This window comes from Seriola aureovittata, chromosome 7, assembly GCF_021018895.1.
Source record: "Seriola aureovittata isolate HTS-2021-v1 ecotype China chromosome 7, ASM2101889v1, whole genome shotgun sequence".
Taxonomy (NCBI): Eukaryota; Metazoa; Chordata; class Actinopteri; order Carangiformes; family Carangidae; genus Seriola; species Seriola aureovittata.
Window position 1 is genome coordinate 13,063,866 of NC_079370.1, and position 18,238 is coordinate 13,082,103.

General features: G+C 33.9%; 2 protein-coding genes across 3 annotated transcripts in view; both read left to right on the forward strand.

Moving 5' to 3' along the window:
- The window catches only part of il6r (interleukin 6 receptor), a 35,534-nt gene extending 21,670 nt beyond the window's left edge, over positions 1 to 13,864 (forward strand). For both annotated transcript variants that reach the window (XM_056381285.1, XM_056381286.1), the window contains exons 4-10: positions 9,496 to 9,674; positions 9,767 to 9,936; positions 10,136 to 10,280; positions 11,919 to 11,953; positions 12,069 to 12,117; positions 12,456 to 12,570; positions 12,793 to 13,864. In XM_056381285.1, coding sequence (XP_056237260.1) covers positions 9,496 to 9,674; positions 9,767 to 9,936; positions 10,136 to 10,280; positions 11,919 to 11,953; positions 12,069 to 12,117; positions 12,456 to 12,570; positions 12,793 to 13,054 — 955 coding nt within the window. In that variant the 3' untranslated portion in view covers positions 13,055 to 13,864. The remainder of the gene's footprint in view (positions 1 to 9,495; positions 9,675 to 9,766; positions 9,937 to 10,135; positions 10,281 to 11,918; positions 11,954 to 12,068; positions 12,118 to 12,455; positions 12,571 to 12,792) is intronic.
- A 91-nt stretch (positions 13,865 to 13,955) lies between these two features.
- LOC130172514 (RIIa domain-containing protein 1) lies at positions 13,956 to 17,273 on the forward strand. Its single transcript, XM_056381296.1, has 4 exons — positions 13,956 to 14,169; positions 14,308 to 14,384; positions 14,649 to 14,695; positions 15,057 to 17,273. Exons 1-4 carry the CDS (start codon positions 14,086 to 14,088, stop codon positions 15,125 to 15,127), a joined length of 279 nt encoding a protein of 92 aa, XP_056237271.1. The 5' UTR covers positions 13,956 to 14,085; the 3' UTR covers positions 15,128 to 17,273.
- Positions 17,274 to 18,238: the final 965 nt, after the last annotated feature.

Genomic DNA, 18,238 nt, shown 5'->3' on the forward strand with positions numbered 1-18,238 from the left:
CGTTTTTATGCCTTACTATACTATGACTTTTAATCCCATACAATACTATGACATTTTTATGACTTTTTATGCTATACAATAATTTGAAGTTTTTATTGCTTTTTATGCCTTACTATACTATGACATTTTTATGACTTTTTATGCCTTACTATACTATGACTTTTTATGACTTTTCATGCCTTACTATACTATGACTTTTTATGCCATACAATACTATGACATTTTTATAGCTTTTTATGCCTTACTATACTATGACATTTTTATGACTTTTTATGCCTTACTATACTATGACTTTTTATGACTTTTCATGCCATACTATACTATGACGTTTTTATGACTTTTTATGCCTTACTATACTACTATACTATGACTTTTCATGCCATACTATACTATGACGTTTTTATGACTTTTTATGCCTTACTATACGATGACATTTTTATGACTTTTTAAGCCATACTATACTATGACGTTTTTATGCCTTACTATACTATGACATTTTTATGACTTTTTATGCCATACTATACTATGACGTTTTTATGCCTTACTATACTATGACATTTTTATGACTTTTTATGCCTTACTATACTATGACTTTTTATGCCATACAATCCTATGACGTTTTTATGACTTTTTATGCCTTACTATACTATGACTTTCTATGCCTTACTATACTATGACATTTTAACCACTTTTTATGCCATACTATACTATGACTTTTTATGCCATACCATACTATGATGTTTTTATGACTTTTTATGCCTTACTATACTATGACTTTTTATGCCATACAATCCTATGACGTTTTTATGACTTTTTATGCTTTACTATACTATGACTTTTTATGAATTTTTATGTCTTATGATACTACAACATTTTTGTGACTTTTTTTGCCTTACTATACTACTATACTATGACGTTTTTATGCCATACAATACTATGACGTTTTTATGTCTTTTTATGCCTTACTATACTATGACTTTTTATGCCATACTATACTATGACGTTTTTATGCCATACGTTACTATGACTTTTTTTCCCTTACTATACTATGACTTTTTTTCCCTTACTATACTATGACATTTTTATGACTTTTTATGCCATACCATACTATGACTTTTTATGCCATACTATACTATGACGTTTTTATGCCATACTATACTATGACATTTTTATGACTTTTTATGCCTTACTATACTATGACGTTTTTATGCCATATTACACTATGACATTTTATGACTTTTTAAGACTTACTATACTATGACATTTTATGCCATACTATACTGTTACGTTTTTATGAATTTTCATGCCTTATGATACTATGACTTTTTATGCCTTACTATACTATGATTGCATTTGCCATACAATACTATAACGTTTTTATGAATTTTTACGCCTTACTATACTATGACATTTTTATGACGTTTTTATGACTTTTTATGCTTACTATACTATACTATGACTTTTTATGCCATACTATACTATGACATTTTTATGATGTTTTTATGCCTTACTATACTATGACTTTTAATCCCATACAATACTATGACATTTTTATGACTTTTTATGCTATACAATAATTTGAAGTTTTTATTGCTTTTTATGCCTTACTATACTATGACATTTTTATGACTTTTTATGCCTTACTATACTATACTATGACTTTTTATGCCATACTATACTATGACGTTTTTATGACTTTTTATGCCTTACTATACTATACTATGACTTTTTATGCCATACTATACTATGACATTTTTATGACGTTTTTATGCCTTACTATACTATGACTTTTAATCCCATACAATACTATGAGATTTTTATGACTTTTTATGCTATACAATAATTTGAAGTTTTTATTGCTTTTTATGCCTTACTATACTATGACATTTTTATGACTTTTTATGCCTTACTATACTATGACTTTTTATGACTTTTCATGCCTTACTATACTATGACTTTTTATGCCATACAATACTATGACATTTTTATAGCTTTTTATGCCTTACTATACTATGACATTTTTATGACTTTTTATGCCTTACTATACTATGACTTTTTATGACTTTTCATGCCATACTATACTATGACGTTTTTATGACTTTTTATGCCTTACTATACGATGACATTTTTATGACTTTTTAAGCCATACTATACTATGACGTTTTTATGCCTTACTATACTATGACATTTTTATGACTTTTTATGCCATACTATACTATGACGTTTTTATGCCTTACTATACTATGACATTTTTATGACTTTTTATGCCTTACTATACTATGACTTTTTATGCCATACAATCCTATGACGTTTTTATGACTTTTTATGCCTTACTATACGATGACTTTTTATGAATTTTTATGTCTTATGACACTACGACGTTTTTATGACTTTTTTTGACTTACCATACTATGATGTTTTTATGACTTTTTCTGCCTTAATATACTATGACTTTTTATGCCATACTATAGTATGACGTTTTTTGACTTTTTATGCTTCATTATTCTATGATTTTTTTATGACTTACTATACTATTGTTATGGCCTCCCTATTACAAAAACTACAGATTCAAACTGGAGACCGGACGAAATAGAAAGAGGACAGACAGAGATGACAAATCAAGAAATAAGTTTATTGTGAACATTGCAACATGTAATGTACTTAACAAAACCAAGGAAACAAAAGAGGGCTGGAAATCCTGGCCACAAAGAACGGGGAGACCGCTGAGCTTGCCTACAAAAAAAAACAAAAACTAAACCTAACACCCTGGCACATGCTGGAAAACAGGGATCAGGTTGTGAGGAGATTCCACTCCCTAGCACTTGACAACTAAGTGGCAACTGTGACAGCAGGCCTGCTCCGCTCCTCAGGTTCCCTCCTTTTATTGTCTATACTACGAAGTTTTTATGCCTTACTATAATATGACATTTTTATGACTTTTTATGCCATACTATATACTATGACGTTTTTATGCCTTGCTATACTATGACATTTTTATGACGTTTTTATGCCTTACTATACTATGACATTTTTATGACTTTTTATGCCTTACTATACTATGACTTTTTATGCCATACAATCCTATGACGTTTTTATGACTTTTTATGCCTTACTATACTATGACTTTTTATGAATTTTTATGTCTTATGATACTACGACGTTTTTATGACTTTTTTTGCCTTACTATACTATACTATGACTTTTTATGCCATACTATATACTATGACATTTTTATGACGTTTTTATGCCTTACTATACTATGACTTTTAATCCCATACAATACTATGAGATTTTTATGACTTTTTATGCTATACAATAATTTGAAGTTTTTATTGCTTTTTATGCCTTACTATAATATGACATTTTTATGACTTTTTATGCCTTACTATACTATGACTTTTTATGACTTTTTCTGCCTTAATATACTATGACTTTTTATGCCATACAATACTATGACATTTTTATAGCTTTTTATGCCTTACTATACTATGACATTTTTATGACTTTTTATGCCTTACTATACTATGACTTTTTATGACTTTTCATGCCATACTATACTATGACGTTTTTATGACTTTTTATGCCTTACTATACGATGACATTTTTATGACTTTTTAAGCCATACTATACTATGACGTTTTTATGCCTTACTATACTATGACATTTTTATGACTTTTTATGCCATACTATACTATGACGTTTTTATGCCTTACTATACTATGACATTTTTATGACTTTTTATGCCTTACTATACTATGACTTTTTATGCCATACAATCCTATGACGTTTTTATGACTTTTTATGCCTTACTATACGATGACTTTTTATGAATTTTTATGTCTTATGACACTACGACGTTTTTATGACTTTTTTTGACTTACCATACTATGATGTTTTTATGACTTTTTCTGCCTTAATATACTATGACTTTTTATGCCATACTATAGTATGACGTTTTTTGACTTTTTATGCTTCATTATTCTATGATTTTTTTATGACTTACTATACTATTGTTATGGCCTCCCTATTACAAAAACTACAGATTCAAACTGGAGACCGGACGAAATAGAAAGAGGACAGACAGAGATGACAAATCAAGAAATAAGTTTATTGTGAACATTGCAACATGTAATGTACTTAACAAAACCAAGGAAACAAAAGAGGGCTGGAAATCCTGGCCACAAAGAACGGGGAGACCGCTGAGCTTGCCTACAAAAAAAAACAAAAACTAAACCTAACACCCTGGCACATGCTGGAAAACAGGGATCAGGTTGTGAGGAGATTCCACTCCCTAGCACTTGACAACTAAGTGGCAACTGTGACAGCAGGCCTGCTCCGCTCCTCAGGTTCCCTCCTTTTATTGTCTATACTACGAAGTTTTTATGCCTTACTATAATATGACATTTTTATGACTTTTTATGCCATATTATACTATGACGTTTTTATGACTTTTTATGCCTTACTATACGATGACATTTTTATGACTTTTTAAGCCATACTATACTATGACGTTTTTATGCCTTACTATACTATGACATTTTTATGACTTTTTATGCCATACTATACTATGACGTTTTTATGCTTACTATACTATGACATTTTTATGACTTTTTATGCCTTACTATACTATGACTTTTTATGCCATACAATCCTATGACGTTTTTATGACTTTTTATGCCTTACTATACGATGACTTTTTATGAATTTTTATGTCTTATGACACTACGACGTTTTTATGACTTTTTTTGACTTACCATACTATGATGTTTTTATGACTTTTTCTGCCTTAATATACTATGACTTTTTATGCCATACTATAGTATGACGTTTTTTGACTTTTTATGCTTCATTATTCTATGATTTTTTTATGACTTACTATACTATTGTTATGGCCTCCCTATTACAAAAACTACAGATTCAAACTGGAGACCGGACGAAATAGAAAGAGGACAGACAGAGATGACAAATCAAGAAATAAGTTTATTGTGAACATTGCAACATGTAATGTACTTAACAAAACCAAGGAAACAAAAGAGGGCTGGAAATCCTGGCCACAAAGAACGGGGAGACCGCTGAGCTTGCCTACAAAAAAAAACAAAAACTAAACCTAACACCCTGGCACATGCTGGAAAACAGGGATCAGGTTGTGAGGAGATTCCACTCCCTAGCACTTGACAACTAAGTGGCAACTGTGACAGCAGGCCTGCTCCGCTCCTCAGGTTCCCTCCTTTTATTGTCTATACTACGAAGTTTTTATGCCTTACTATAATATGACATTTTTATGACTTTTTATGCCATATTATACTATGACGTTTTTATGCCTTGCTATACTATGACATTTTTATGACGTTTTTATGCCTTACTATACTATGACATTTTTATGACTTTTTATGCCTTACTATACTATGACTTTTTATGCCATACAATCCTATGACGTTTTTATGACTTTTTATGCCTTACTATACTATGACTTTTTATGAATTTTTATGTCTTATGATACTACGACGTTTTTATGACTTTTTTTGACTTACTATACTATGACGTTTTATGCCATACAATACTATGACGTTTTTATGTCTTTTTATGCCTTACTATACTATGACTTTTTATGCTATACTATACTATGACGTTTTTATGCCATACTATACTATGACATTTTTATGACTTTTTATGCCTTACTATACTATGACGTTTTTGTGACTTTTTATGCCTTACTATACTATGACGTTTTTATGCCATATTACACTATGACATTTTTATGACTTTTTAAGACTTACTATACTATGACATTTTATGCCATACTATACTGTTACTTTTTTAGGAATTTTCATGCCTTATGATACTATGACTTTTTATGCCTTACTATACTATGATTGCATTTGCCATACAATACTATAACGTTTTTATGAATATTTACGCCTTACTATACTATGACGTTTTTACGACTTTTTATGCCTTACTATGCTATACTATGACTTTTTATGCCATACTATATACTATGACATTTTTATGACGTTTTTATGCCTTACTATACTATGACTTTTAATCCCATACAATACTATGACATTTTTATGACTTTTTATGCTATACAATAATTTGAAGTTTTTATGGCTTACTATACTATGACATTTTTATGACTTTTTATGCCTTACTATACTATGACTTTTTATGCCATACATTCCTATGACGTTTTTATGACTTTTTATGCTTTGCTATACTATGACATTTTTATGACGTTTTTATGCCATACTATATTATAACGTTTTTATGCCTTACTATACTATGACATTTTTATGCCATACAATCCTATGACGTTTTTATGACTTTTTATGCCTTACTATACTATGACTTTTCATGAGTTTTTATGTCTTATGATACTATGACGTTTTTATGACTTTTTTTGACTTACTATACTATGACGTTTTATGCCATACAATACTATGACGTTTTTATGTCTTTTTATTCCTTACTATACTATGACTTTTTATGCCATACTATACTATGACGTTTTTATGCCATACTATACTATGACATTTTTATGACTTTTTATGCCTTACTATACTATGACGTTTTATGCCATACAATACTATGACGTTTTTATGTCTTTTTATGCCTTACTATACTATGACTTTTTATGCCATACTATACTATGACGTTTTTATGAGGTTTTTATGCCATACGCTTTTATGAATTTCAATGCCTTACTATACTATGACTTTTTTTCCCTTACTATACTATGACATTTTTATGACTTTTTATGCCATACCATACTATGACTTTTTATGCTATACTATACTATGACGTTTTTATGCCATACTATACTATGACATTTTTATGACTTTTTATGCCTTACTATACTATGATATTTTTGTGACTTTTTATGCCATACTATACTATGACGTTTTTATGCCATATTACACTATGACATTTTTATGACTTTATAAGACTTACTATACTATGACATTTTATGCCATACTATACTGTTACTTTTTTAGGAATTTTCATGCCTTATGATACTATGAAATTTTATGCCTTACTATACTATGATTGCATTTGCCATACAATACTATGACGTTTTTATGAATATTTACGCCTTACTATACTATGACGTTTTTACGACTTTTTATGCCTTACTATGCTATACTATGACTTTTTATGCCATACTATATACTATGACATTTTTATGACGTTTTTATGCCTTACTATACTATGACTTTTAATCCCATACAATACGATGACATTTTTATGACTTTTTATGCTATACAATAATTTGAAGTTTTTATGGCTTTTTATGCCTTACTATACTATGACATTTTAATGACTTTTTATGCCTTACTATACTATGACTTTTTATGACTTTTCATGCCTTACTATACTATGACTTTTCATGCCATACTATACTATGACGTTTTTATGACTTTTTTTTGCGTTATTATACTATGACATTTTTATGACTTTTAATGCCTTACTATACTATGACTTTTTATGCCATACTATACTATGATGTTTTTATGACTTTTTATGCCTTACTATACTATGACCTTTTATGACTTTTCATGCCTTACTATACTATGACTTTTTATGCCATACAATCCTATGACGTTTTTACGACTTTTTATGCCTTACTATACTATACTATGACTTTTTATGCCATACTATACTATGACGTTTTTATGACTTTTTATGCCTTACTATACTATGACATTTTAATGATTTTTTATGCGTTACTATACTTCGACTTTTTATGCCATACAATCCTATGACGTTTTTATGACTTTTTATGTCTTACTATACTATGACTTTCTATGCCTTACTATACTATGACATTTTAACCACTTTTTATGCCATACTATACTATGACTTTTTATGCCATACTATACTATGACGTTTTTATGACTTTTTATGACTTTTCATGCCTTACTATATTATTACAATTTTTTTCCTTACCAGGGTAAGGGGAAGACCACTGAGCCGGCCCCGCCAGGGCTGTTGCACTCAGCAACTCCCCTCTAACCTGCCTAGTTCAAAAACTAACCTAAACCAAAACAAAAACCGATAACTGAACTACCGGTGATCTCCAACCCCATGCCTAAAAAAAGAAACAAAACCAAAAACCAGCAGGTTGGCACATGCTGCTGAACAAAGATCAGGTTTTGAGGAGATTCCACTCCCCAGCTCTTGACAGCTAATTGGCAACTGTTACAGCAGGCCCACTACGCTCCTGAGGTCCCTTCTTTTATTGTCAGCAGGTGCTGGACTCCTATTAGAGAGACAGGTATAGAGAGAGTGGAGAAGAGCAAGGGAGAGAGCAAAACAAAACCCCCAAACGGTGCGCAACAGCGAACTTGAGCTGCGCGTAATAACTATGAATTTTTTATGCTATTTTGTTTTTATGATGTTTTTATGCCTTACAATACTATGACTTATGACATATATATAACACATATGTCTCTATATCAAGAGTGAAGTTACCAAATACAGTATGTCACCTATAAGAGAATATATTCTTATGACATACATCCACTGGATATATAAAGCTTTTACATTTTTGTTTTTGATTTTCACACATATCTTTCTTTTATATTTACATATATAATATGAACATATACTGGCTTTGTGATATATTTATGTAACATATGTCTATAATATAAAAAGACATACTAAAATAAATTTTAATAAAGTTTCTGTTAGCTCGACGTATATGTTATATATTATATTGTTGTAACAGGTTTCATATGTCATTTTTACATATATTGGCTATACTTAATACATAAATGATCTTACTTGATATGTACATATATTTCATATATGGAAATTCAACACATTTTTATATTTTACATTTGCATATGGGAAATGAAAATTCAGATCTTTTTTGTTAATAAACTGTTTGGTTCACGACATTAAGAAGCCAATCTCTTTGTTTTGGAGGGGTGGCAAGTTTTTGCGTCCCTACCAATGTTGAGACCAAACCTACGCCCTTGATATATAGTAAATGCCATTCATTCATCCATCCATACCACTTATCCTTTGAGGGTCATGGAGAGGTTGGAGCCAATCCCAGCTGACATTGGGCAAGATGCAGGGTACATGCTGGACAGGTCGCCAGTCTATCACAGGGATGATATATAGAGAGAAACACCCATTCACTCTCACATTCACACCTATGGGCAATATAAGGTCACCAATCAACCAAACTGTCTTAAATTGCCAGAAAAGAAAACTAGAGCATTTACTATTTTTGATTTAGTTGTGTTTGTTTGAGCTACACTTAAGAGTTTAACTCAAAAAAAATTTCTTTAGAGGGAAAATTACATGTGTTCATTGCTGAAATTTTAAATAGTAGACAGGAAGGACTGAGAGAATCCAAAATGTAAGTATTGGTTAAAATAAGTGATGAAAGGATTTGAAACATCAGTTGCAGTTGAAGGATGTATTTCTCTATGACTGACTGACTTTACTCTTTCTTTCTTTGTCTTTCCTTCCACCCTCTCGCAGTCCGTCACAGACATTCATTAATTTGCAGTGCTCATACTCGTCTCGGCTCTCCCGCTATTGGTGTGCTCTGGACCACAATGAAGATGAGCACAGAACACTTCATACGGCCTTCCTGTGTGTTACGAACATGGCAGGCAATGCCACCAGCACCCTGCTCCACTTTACACCTCTAAACATTTGTAAGTAGATGTTTCCTGTCAGCATGTATCTTTGGTCTGATGTAAAAGTTACTCTCAAGCTGCACTCAATACATTCCTTCCTGACCCCACAGTAAAGCCGGACCCTCCATCAGATGTGAAAATCACTGCGTTGGAGGGACATGAGACGTGGATAAAGGTCACCTGGTATTCCCCGACCTCCTGGAAACATCAAGACAGATATTATGAACTAATCTACGAGGTCAAATACTGGCCTCTCCAGTCCTCATTTTATCATAAGCAGGTGTGTTCTGGCAGACCATTAGACAAGCAGTTGGGTATTGCAGTTTTTGAATATGTGTGCCATACATACACTGTTGGTGTGTTTACTCTTCCCAGTACTCCAGCGCGCTGTTGATTTTTCAGGCCTGAAACTATTGTTATCAGTTGATGACAGGGTGATGTGCGTTAACCTGGTTGTCTGTCTGTATGTGTTTGTGTAGGTAATGTTGATTAAGGGTTCACACTCCCACACAATCAAAGATGCCATGCCTGGTGTTCAGTACCTGATACAGCTCAGAGCCAAGGACGAATATGACGGCCAGTGGAGTGACTGGAGTATACCTATCAATGCAAGCAGCTGGACAGGTACACACACATGCAAACATGCATACACCATATGTAAACAATAAAATAGGTTTCCCTCCATGTCACCATTAATGTTAGAAAACTCAAATAAGTAGTTTAACTTGCTCAGGGGACAGAAAACGGACTTACTTGGTTTTAGAGACAATGGAAGTGATGTAAATTAAGTGGACATATGAATCATTGAACTTTATCAACTAGCAATCAAGTAATTCATGATCCATTGTGGACACAGACAAAAGTAGTCATGACAACCTGAGGAAGCAGGACTCCTGCTTCCTTCCCCTCTGATTGGATTTTCCAAAAACACAGCAGTGCATATAAACATCCTCTTATACTTAGAGAGTTTTACTTCTTCCAGTTGTGTGTTTTTTTGTCATGCTGATACAGTGGTTAGGATAATATTTGGAAAAAGTTGATGAATACATCCTCATGTCCACATGTTCTCTGCAAAATGAAATAGACTCTTTCAAATGAAAGTGACACATGCTCATACAAATATTGACATGAAAGTGAAACCTTTTTTTAAGGTAAATACATTAAGATATATTTCCTCTATGCTTTTTAACACATTTTCACTGAAAGGAATAATTACACAGATTAAATAAACTACATAAAACATGTCAATTAGGGATTTTAAGAGGTATTGGTTGCTTTGTTTTTTTTATTGTTTTTTTTGGTCAGAACCAGGCTCCGTTTTTCCCCCTGTTTCCAGTCTTCATGCTTATCTAAGCTATTCGTCTCATCCACTGGTTTCAAATTTGTTGTGAATTATTTGAATTACTGTTCATATGGTTATTGTGACATGAGATTGATCTTCTAGAAGGCAAGAAGGCAAATAAGTCTATTTCCCCAAATGTCAAACTATTCCTTTGAGTAGTTTACTTGTGTCCTTGGGATTTAACTTAATTTTCAGTCACCTCCCTGTTTCCAAAATGAAGGCAGAAAAAAGCCTCTGAAAATTGATATTAGCTCATCTGGTTTATGTTAAACATATTTGTACAATTTAAATACCCCTAGTTTATTTTTGGATCAGGGATTGTTGCTTTACATGTATAATAACACTAGCTTAGTATTAATATCTAATCTTTTTTTCTGCATTCAAGACTTTCATCCAATCTTATTTTTTGTGCCATTCAAACCTTTTTTAGAATGTGAGTTATTTTAAAATGAAATCTATTCTTCTTTAAAGTAACTCATACTCTAAAGGAGGCCTGTACAGGCCAAAAATTTATATACTGAATCACTAAAAGTCTGGAATGCAGGAGTAATGTGTGGAAATGTGTAGAAATCTCCTTTTCTACTATATGTCACTCCAAAAGTTAAACAAACTCTGTCTAGATCAGTGGTTCCCAACGTTTTGTGCTCTACTGCTTACTTGTTGCACAAGTCTAATTGTTGTGACCAGTTCAACCATATGTTATTTTGAAAGGCCTTGTACAAGCATTTAAATAAAATCAATATTTTAAACATATATTCATGTAGAAGAAATTAATTTTCCTCCCTTTCCTTTCTACCCCCTTTGATCCCAAGCTCATCAAGATAATACAACTTTTCAGTGTCTAGATGAATACTGTAAGAGACCTCCTGCTTGTCAGGGTATTGATAACATGTTTCCTGTGTGGATGTTTCTCTCCCCAGCTCCTGTGCTCATTGATGATCTGATTACCACAACGGTAAGAGTTTTAAGTGTCAATCAAATGCATCAATCATTTATGGGAAAAAAACATTTACGCTCTTCATCTTTCAGGAACTCACAATGTCTCTTGTGTGACTGTTTTTAACCAACAGTTTCCAGTAATCATAGAGGAAGGATCTACTACAGACTACACGCCTGATGGTATGATAGTTAGCAGACAGTTAAATATTATGGTTAATCAGGTTTGTTTGTGTGTGACAGTGGAAGATGATGAAAAGATGAAAAGATCAGGATGAAAAAAAACTCTTAAATGTTGTTAGTGCTAAAAACCCCCTCTGCCCCACTGGGTTTTAACAGGAAGTCGTGTCATCATAATAACTGAGGCTCAACAACGAAACAAGCTACAGGAAACATGGCTCAACACACCTATCACACATACAGACACACACATTGTCACACTCAAACATATACTTGCATGGATGTTATTCTGGTCCATCATTTCTGGTTCAGGATTTCTCAGTTTCCCACTCTCTTTCTAGACGTTCTTGGACCAGGAAATGCTCCCTCTCCTGGACCAGTGGAGCTGTCTCATGCCCTCTGGATCTCTGGTTCATTTGTTCTCTTGTCAGTCATTTTGGCTGCCTACATATTCAGGTATAGAGAGGCAGCTGGTGTTAAATGGGAACTTTGTTATGTTTTTGTAGGTCTCGAAAATTTGAATTTACTCGAATATATAAAACAGTTATACAGTACCCATGATGCAATAAAAATGGTTAAGTTTACAACATGAATTAAATAATGGTCAGTGAATTTCTGTCTTATTTTTCAAACTCCAGCAAAATCAGCATCTTCATTTTAACCTCTCTTTTTTTTCAGACACAAGGACAGATTAATGTCTAAAGTGCACCGTGTGAGTGTCATCATCCAGCCTCTTGACTCGTCTGAGCTTCCACCCACCACCCCAGCAGCCCCAGAGGAGCAGGCCCTGGTGACTTTTACCCGTCCACATTACAAAGAACCCCCAGTGAATGAAGGAGAAGAAGAGGACGGAGAAAATGAGGAAGAACAGAGGGTGAAGGAGAGGATAGAAGCCATGCACTTCAACAACACAAGTTATTTCTTTGTCCAGAGGGACTGATGGTCATTCAGAGGGGGGGCTTAAACTAGTTGGGACATTTTAACATACCAACTACTGCCGGATTTGCATTTTTCACTTCAGAACTGGTGTCACAAATGACACAAAGGATAATGGACTTAAACTTTTTATGGTTCTTCAATTAGCTTCTTTTGGAAGCAACCTCAGGAATAGTGTCTATCTCTCTAACTATCTCATGCCTAAAATACCTCTGAAAATACTTTGTTGTTGTTATTGTATAAAGAGCAGCATTTAACTACTGTGTCCTATGTGTGTGTCAATTTAAAATGTTTTGATAAACTATGGATTGGATATTTTTCTGCAAAATTTGAAAGATGTGACAACAGTTATAGTTAACAGTTTTCAGTGACAATATAGCTAAATATTTCCTGTCATCCAGCCTCCAGAAAAGGCTTCACCAGGGAAAACCTTATCAATTGGGATTGTTGTGTTCATATATGGAATGTGATGTATGTGATAAATATAAAAGTTGATGAACTAAGTCAGTGATCAAACTGTACTTAAAACACAATGGTGGTTTACTGTTCTTGCATTATATCAGAATAGTCCAAAAGCTATAGGAAAAGTATTTTTGAGAAGCTTGTAAATGTCTTAGCAGGCCTGAAGCTGACATAACACTTTTGCTTTTTTGTTTTGTGTGTGTGTGTGTGTGTGTGTGTGTGTGTGTGTGTGTGTGTGTGTGTGTGTGTGTGTGTGTGTGTGTGTGTGTGTGTGTTGTTCTAATCCTGCTACGTGAAGCACTTTGGGCTACATTTTTGTGTCCTGTATAAATAAAGTTAAGTAGTATGAGTAGTGGTAGTGGTGGTGTTTCTTTTTATCTTGGCCTGTGCTACCCCCCCGCGGACGCAGCTGTTAACTGCAGAAATCGTTTCTATAGCAACAGTTGTTGCCAAGCGTAACCAGCAACTGTGTCAGTAAAAGGTGTTCTGCTTAATATGGCTCCTAACCTGTGCTACTAACTTGTCTCAGCCGTAGATTATTGAAAAAACATTTGGACCAACATCTGTAGAGAAATGATGGCGAGAATAGGCGGATTGGCGAAATTGGATGTTGCTGTTTTAAGCCCTGAGCAGCAGGAGAAACTGCGACAGTTCAAGGTAACCTAACATTGGGTGAATTTTACAAGGCTTAAAAATGCTAGTCCGTTACATTTATCTAACGTTAAGGCAGCCACCCTCCATCTTTGTTTGTAGATTATTTGCGAGTCTAGTCAGTGATATGAGTTTTCTTTCCAGATCAAAACGAGAATCGACAACGAGAAGTATTTGAGGTCGCATCCAGAAGTGGAGCTACTGATAGGTGACTTTCTAAGGTAAGCTGGCCCATCTTCTTCAGTTTTGAGAGTTTTCAGTTTCACTCGCTATGTCCGCAGGTGAACTTTATATACAGTCAAACCTCAAATAATTTATTTTTAAGGACGATAAAAGATCAGAATTTGCCTATATTTGTAAGAAGAAAAAATGTGCAGTTGATCACCTTTTAATATGAACTTTTACTTCACTCAAAAGGTTCAGCCTCTATAATAGACTTTACTATGGTTGTATAGTTGCTATTCACATTTTCTTTTTTCTAACAGGGATGTGCTTCTTAAAAGGCCTGCAGATATCTGTGAATTTGCTTCAGGTCAGTTGTGCACACAAACACTCACTCTCTCTCTCTCTCTCTCTCTCTCTCTCTCTCTCTCACACACACACACACACACACACACACACACACACACACACAATATGTGGCCAATTTTTTCATTTAAATGTTTTATGACTTGATTATATTTTATTGTGTTGACTGTCATGATAAATGTCTTATTTACTGTATATAGTGTAAGTGTAAAATTGCCAGTTGTTTTGATTTGTTGACAATTATAAAAAATATAGAATAAAATCAGCCTCATCCTTCAAATGGACCCCATGAAGAGTAGATACATTACTGTTTACACACACAAGCATAATTTTACCCACTAACTGGTGTCTATGGTCTTTTTCAGATCATTTCACCAACCCAAACCTTCATGAAACTATTGGCTCCAAAATGGAAGAGAACAGTGTCACTGAGTGAAACACACCCAACAGTCATAGCTTTGCAAGTTTTCTTTGTGTCTTTCTCTGTACACAGAAACAACTAAGATGCTAATAAGTTTTTGTCTGTCAGCTTCATTATCAGATCGCTATCGCAGGAAGCCGGCTAACTGGGAAGATGGTAACGGCCATTCCTAATGAGTGTAATTAAAGGTTAATGAGAACAGGATGTCCTGTGGGTATTACACACTGTTTGTCACATCACCCACATGATTATGTTGGGACATATTGAAGAGTTAATTGTGGCCCATGTAATGAAACCAGGATCACATATTGCAATCTGCATTCATCTGAATGGCTGTGTCCCCTTAACTATATGGATTACTTAAAACATATCTTATGAAGGGCCAGAGAGTTTGACACCAGTTCAGATTTAATATTTACACCATTCATTTATTTAATGATAAAAACTATTTTTTTTTAAATCTTTCTTTTTTTAATTCATGGTCCAGTGATATCTCTTAATTCTTTCCATTGAGGTGATATTTTTTCTGCTTTTTTTATTTACTGTACATATCTTTTTTTTGGTTGCATTGAAATATTTGATATGCATCTGTATAGAAAATGAAATTATACATTGCAAAAGCAAAGGATTAAAGTAATTAATGAAACATATGTTTTTAGAGTCACAGTCACGTATTACAAGAAGTGAATTTTTCACTATTGATAACCTTGTTTCTTTTGGAGAAAATTGACTTTGTGTTTCTAGAGAGAAGTGATCTCCTCAGTGTCTTTGTCAAATGTATCATCTGTCATCCATTACAATAACTGCATGTTAACTTGGGCAGTGGTCAAGCTTTCTCCATGGTGAGTAGAGCTTTTACTTTGTAGTTATCCTGCTTTGTTTGTTGTTTTGTTTTGGCTATGTAATTGTGTCTGGACAATGCAGCGCTGCATTGGGTTGTGGTGTTTGGGTTTTATCAGCCTATTCATCTTTTCCATCCACCCATGTTTGCTTGGAGCATGGTGTACTGCAATGGACAGCACAAAGGAATCCTGTGCTCTACAAAAAAAAAATGTTTGTTTGTCATAATACTACTGATAAAATGTTTTATGGACTGATGAAACTAAGGTTGAATTGTTTGGGAAGAACATGGATCACGATTTGGGGTTTTGCTGCCTCCGGGCCTGGACAGGTCAACATTATCAAAGAAAATTAATTCCTAAATTCATCAAGGTATTTTACAGGATAATGTCAGGGTGTCTGTCCACCTGTTGAAGCTGCAGGAGGAGTTGGGTGATGCAGCAGGACAATGACCCTAATCATGTAATCAAGTAAATCTACTACAGAATGACTTCAAACAAAGAAAATCCACCTGTGGAGTGGCCCAGTCACAGCCCAGGCCCTGGGGCCAGTTGCACAAAACACCTTAAGTTAAGATTAAAGTCTGAGTTAAGGTTTCCTTAAAATAAAAACAGTTGTCCAAAACACTGTGAGTCTTCTCCTTAAGGTTTCCGTGAAGTTCCTGTCAAAACAACAGGAGGCTGAGTTTGCGTGCCAGCTTCTTTGATAACAGCTACAAGCTAATGCCAGCTAACATATGGTCTCCATGGAAACAGTAGAATTTTAGCGCTGTAAAATCTCTTTCACCTTTGTACCCTTTCTCCTTAACTAAGGAAGCCTTTTAGGAGATTCTGCGCAACACCCTTAAGTAAGTCCCTCAGCTAAGGAGAATTTAAACCTTAAGTGTCATACTTCAGCAGAAATCTTAAGGTGTTCTGTGCAACTGGCCCCTGATCAGTCGCTACTGGAGCTTGTTTGAGGTTAGTGGTGCCAAAGGAGATGTGACCACTTGATGATTTACTTACATTTTCCATCAACAGTGTGAATGTTTATTGGGTGTGTTCAATAGGGTGTGTTCAAAGACACAAAAGATTATAATTGTTTATGTGATATAAGTTTAGAGACACTGTTTGTTGACTCAGATCACATTTTATGACCAATCAATGCAGAAAACCAGGTCATTTTAAAGGGGACCACATACTCTTTCTTATCACTGAACACTTATGATGAGAGTTCTTCAACAACTTTTGAAGGATTATCTCACCTTTATCTAATAATGAGTTAATTTCATGATTGACATGAGAATTCATCAATTAAAATAAATATCTCAAATGATTTGTAACTTCTGTCTGTCACTTTTTTCCCTCTCTCTCACACGAATATACATACTCGTGCAAACACACAGACACACATTAACAAACAGTATTGTTTTAACATCATGCACCAGCTTTGACTAAGGCAAGTCAGACAGGTAACCACCCAGCTCACGTCAGATGTGAGAGAAAGGCAGGGGACAAACACGTACATCCTCAGTTTGTCTGTACACGGTTTTAATACTGACTTGAATCTACCAGGGACCAGACGCAGATTCTGTAAGTAAAAACTAATTAGTAGATAAACCAGTAAGTTCTTGGTTTTCTGTTTCTGTCTTTTTGATGTGTTGTAGTTTTATGTATTTATGTTGAAACATAATTAACATTCTTAACGTTTGTACAGATGTGATATGTGTATATTGTTTGCTTTATTGAATTTTTTTTTTTTTATCTCAATAATTCTTCATGAGTGATAGTTCCCTGTAATTTCATGTTGATGATTTGTATAACAAGAAAATATATAATTATGCTGTAAAATCTTGTCTGACTTTATAAGAGACCATACAGGGTCTCGTTATTTTCCTTGTAATTATTATTCTTTTATTTTTACTTTTAATTTATTTCCAATGTCCATTGGGTATATTTAAATAAGAAGTCAAATCAATGGAAAGCAAACAATTTAAATTAAGGCAAAACAGCAAGATGCAAATGTCTGAGGGGGGATTCAAATATGTGAGTAGTAATGAGGAAATGAATTGTGTGTGCTGAAGTGATGGAGCAAAAAACACATGTTGACAAGATGTGGTTCTGCAGTACATCATGTACATCACCGAACCTGTTTTTCTCAGTGTGTTATCCTTCAAGTCCACGGAGTCTCCCACAGGATGGGTAACAGGGATGGTAACTAGGGAGGGACGATCACAAATCCTCAGAGGAGGATGTATGTCAGAAAAGTGGAGGTGGTTCGCATGGAAACAGGTTCCATAACAACTGG

Coding starts and splice junctions, on each gene's coding strand:
- LOC130172514 (XM_056381296.1), top strand. CDS start 14,086: ATGATGGCGAGAATAGGCGGATTGGCGAAATTGGATGTTGCTGTTTTA. Junction 14,385..14,648: donor CTGATAGGTGACTTTCTAAG/GTAAGCTGGCCC, acceptor TTTTTCTAACAG/GGATGTGCTTCTTAAAAGGC. Junction 14,696..15,056: donor TATCTGTGAATTTGCTTCAG/GTCAGTTGTGCA, acceptor GGTCTTTTTCAG/ATCATTTCACCAACCCAAAC.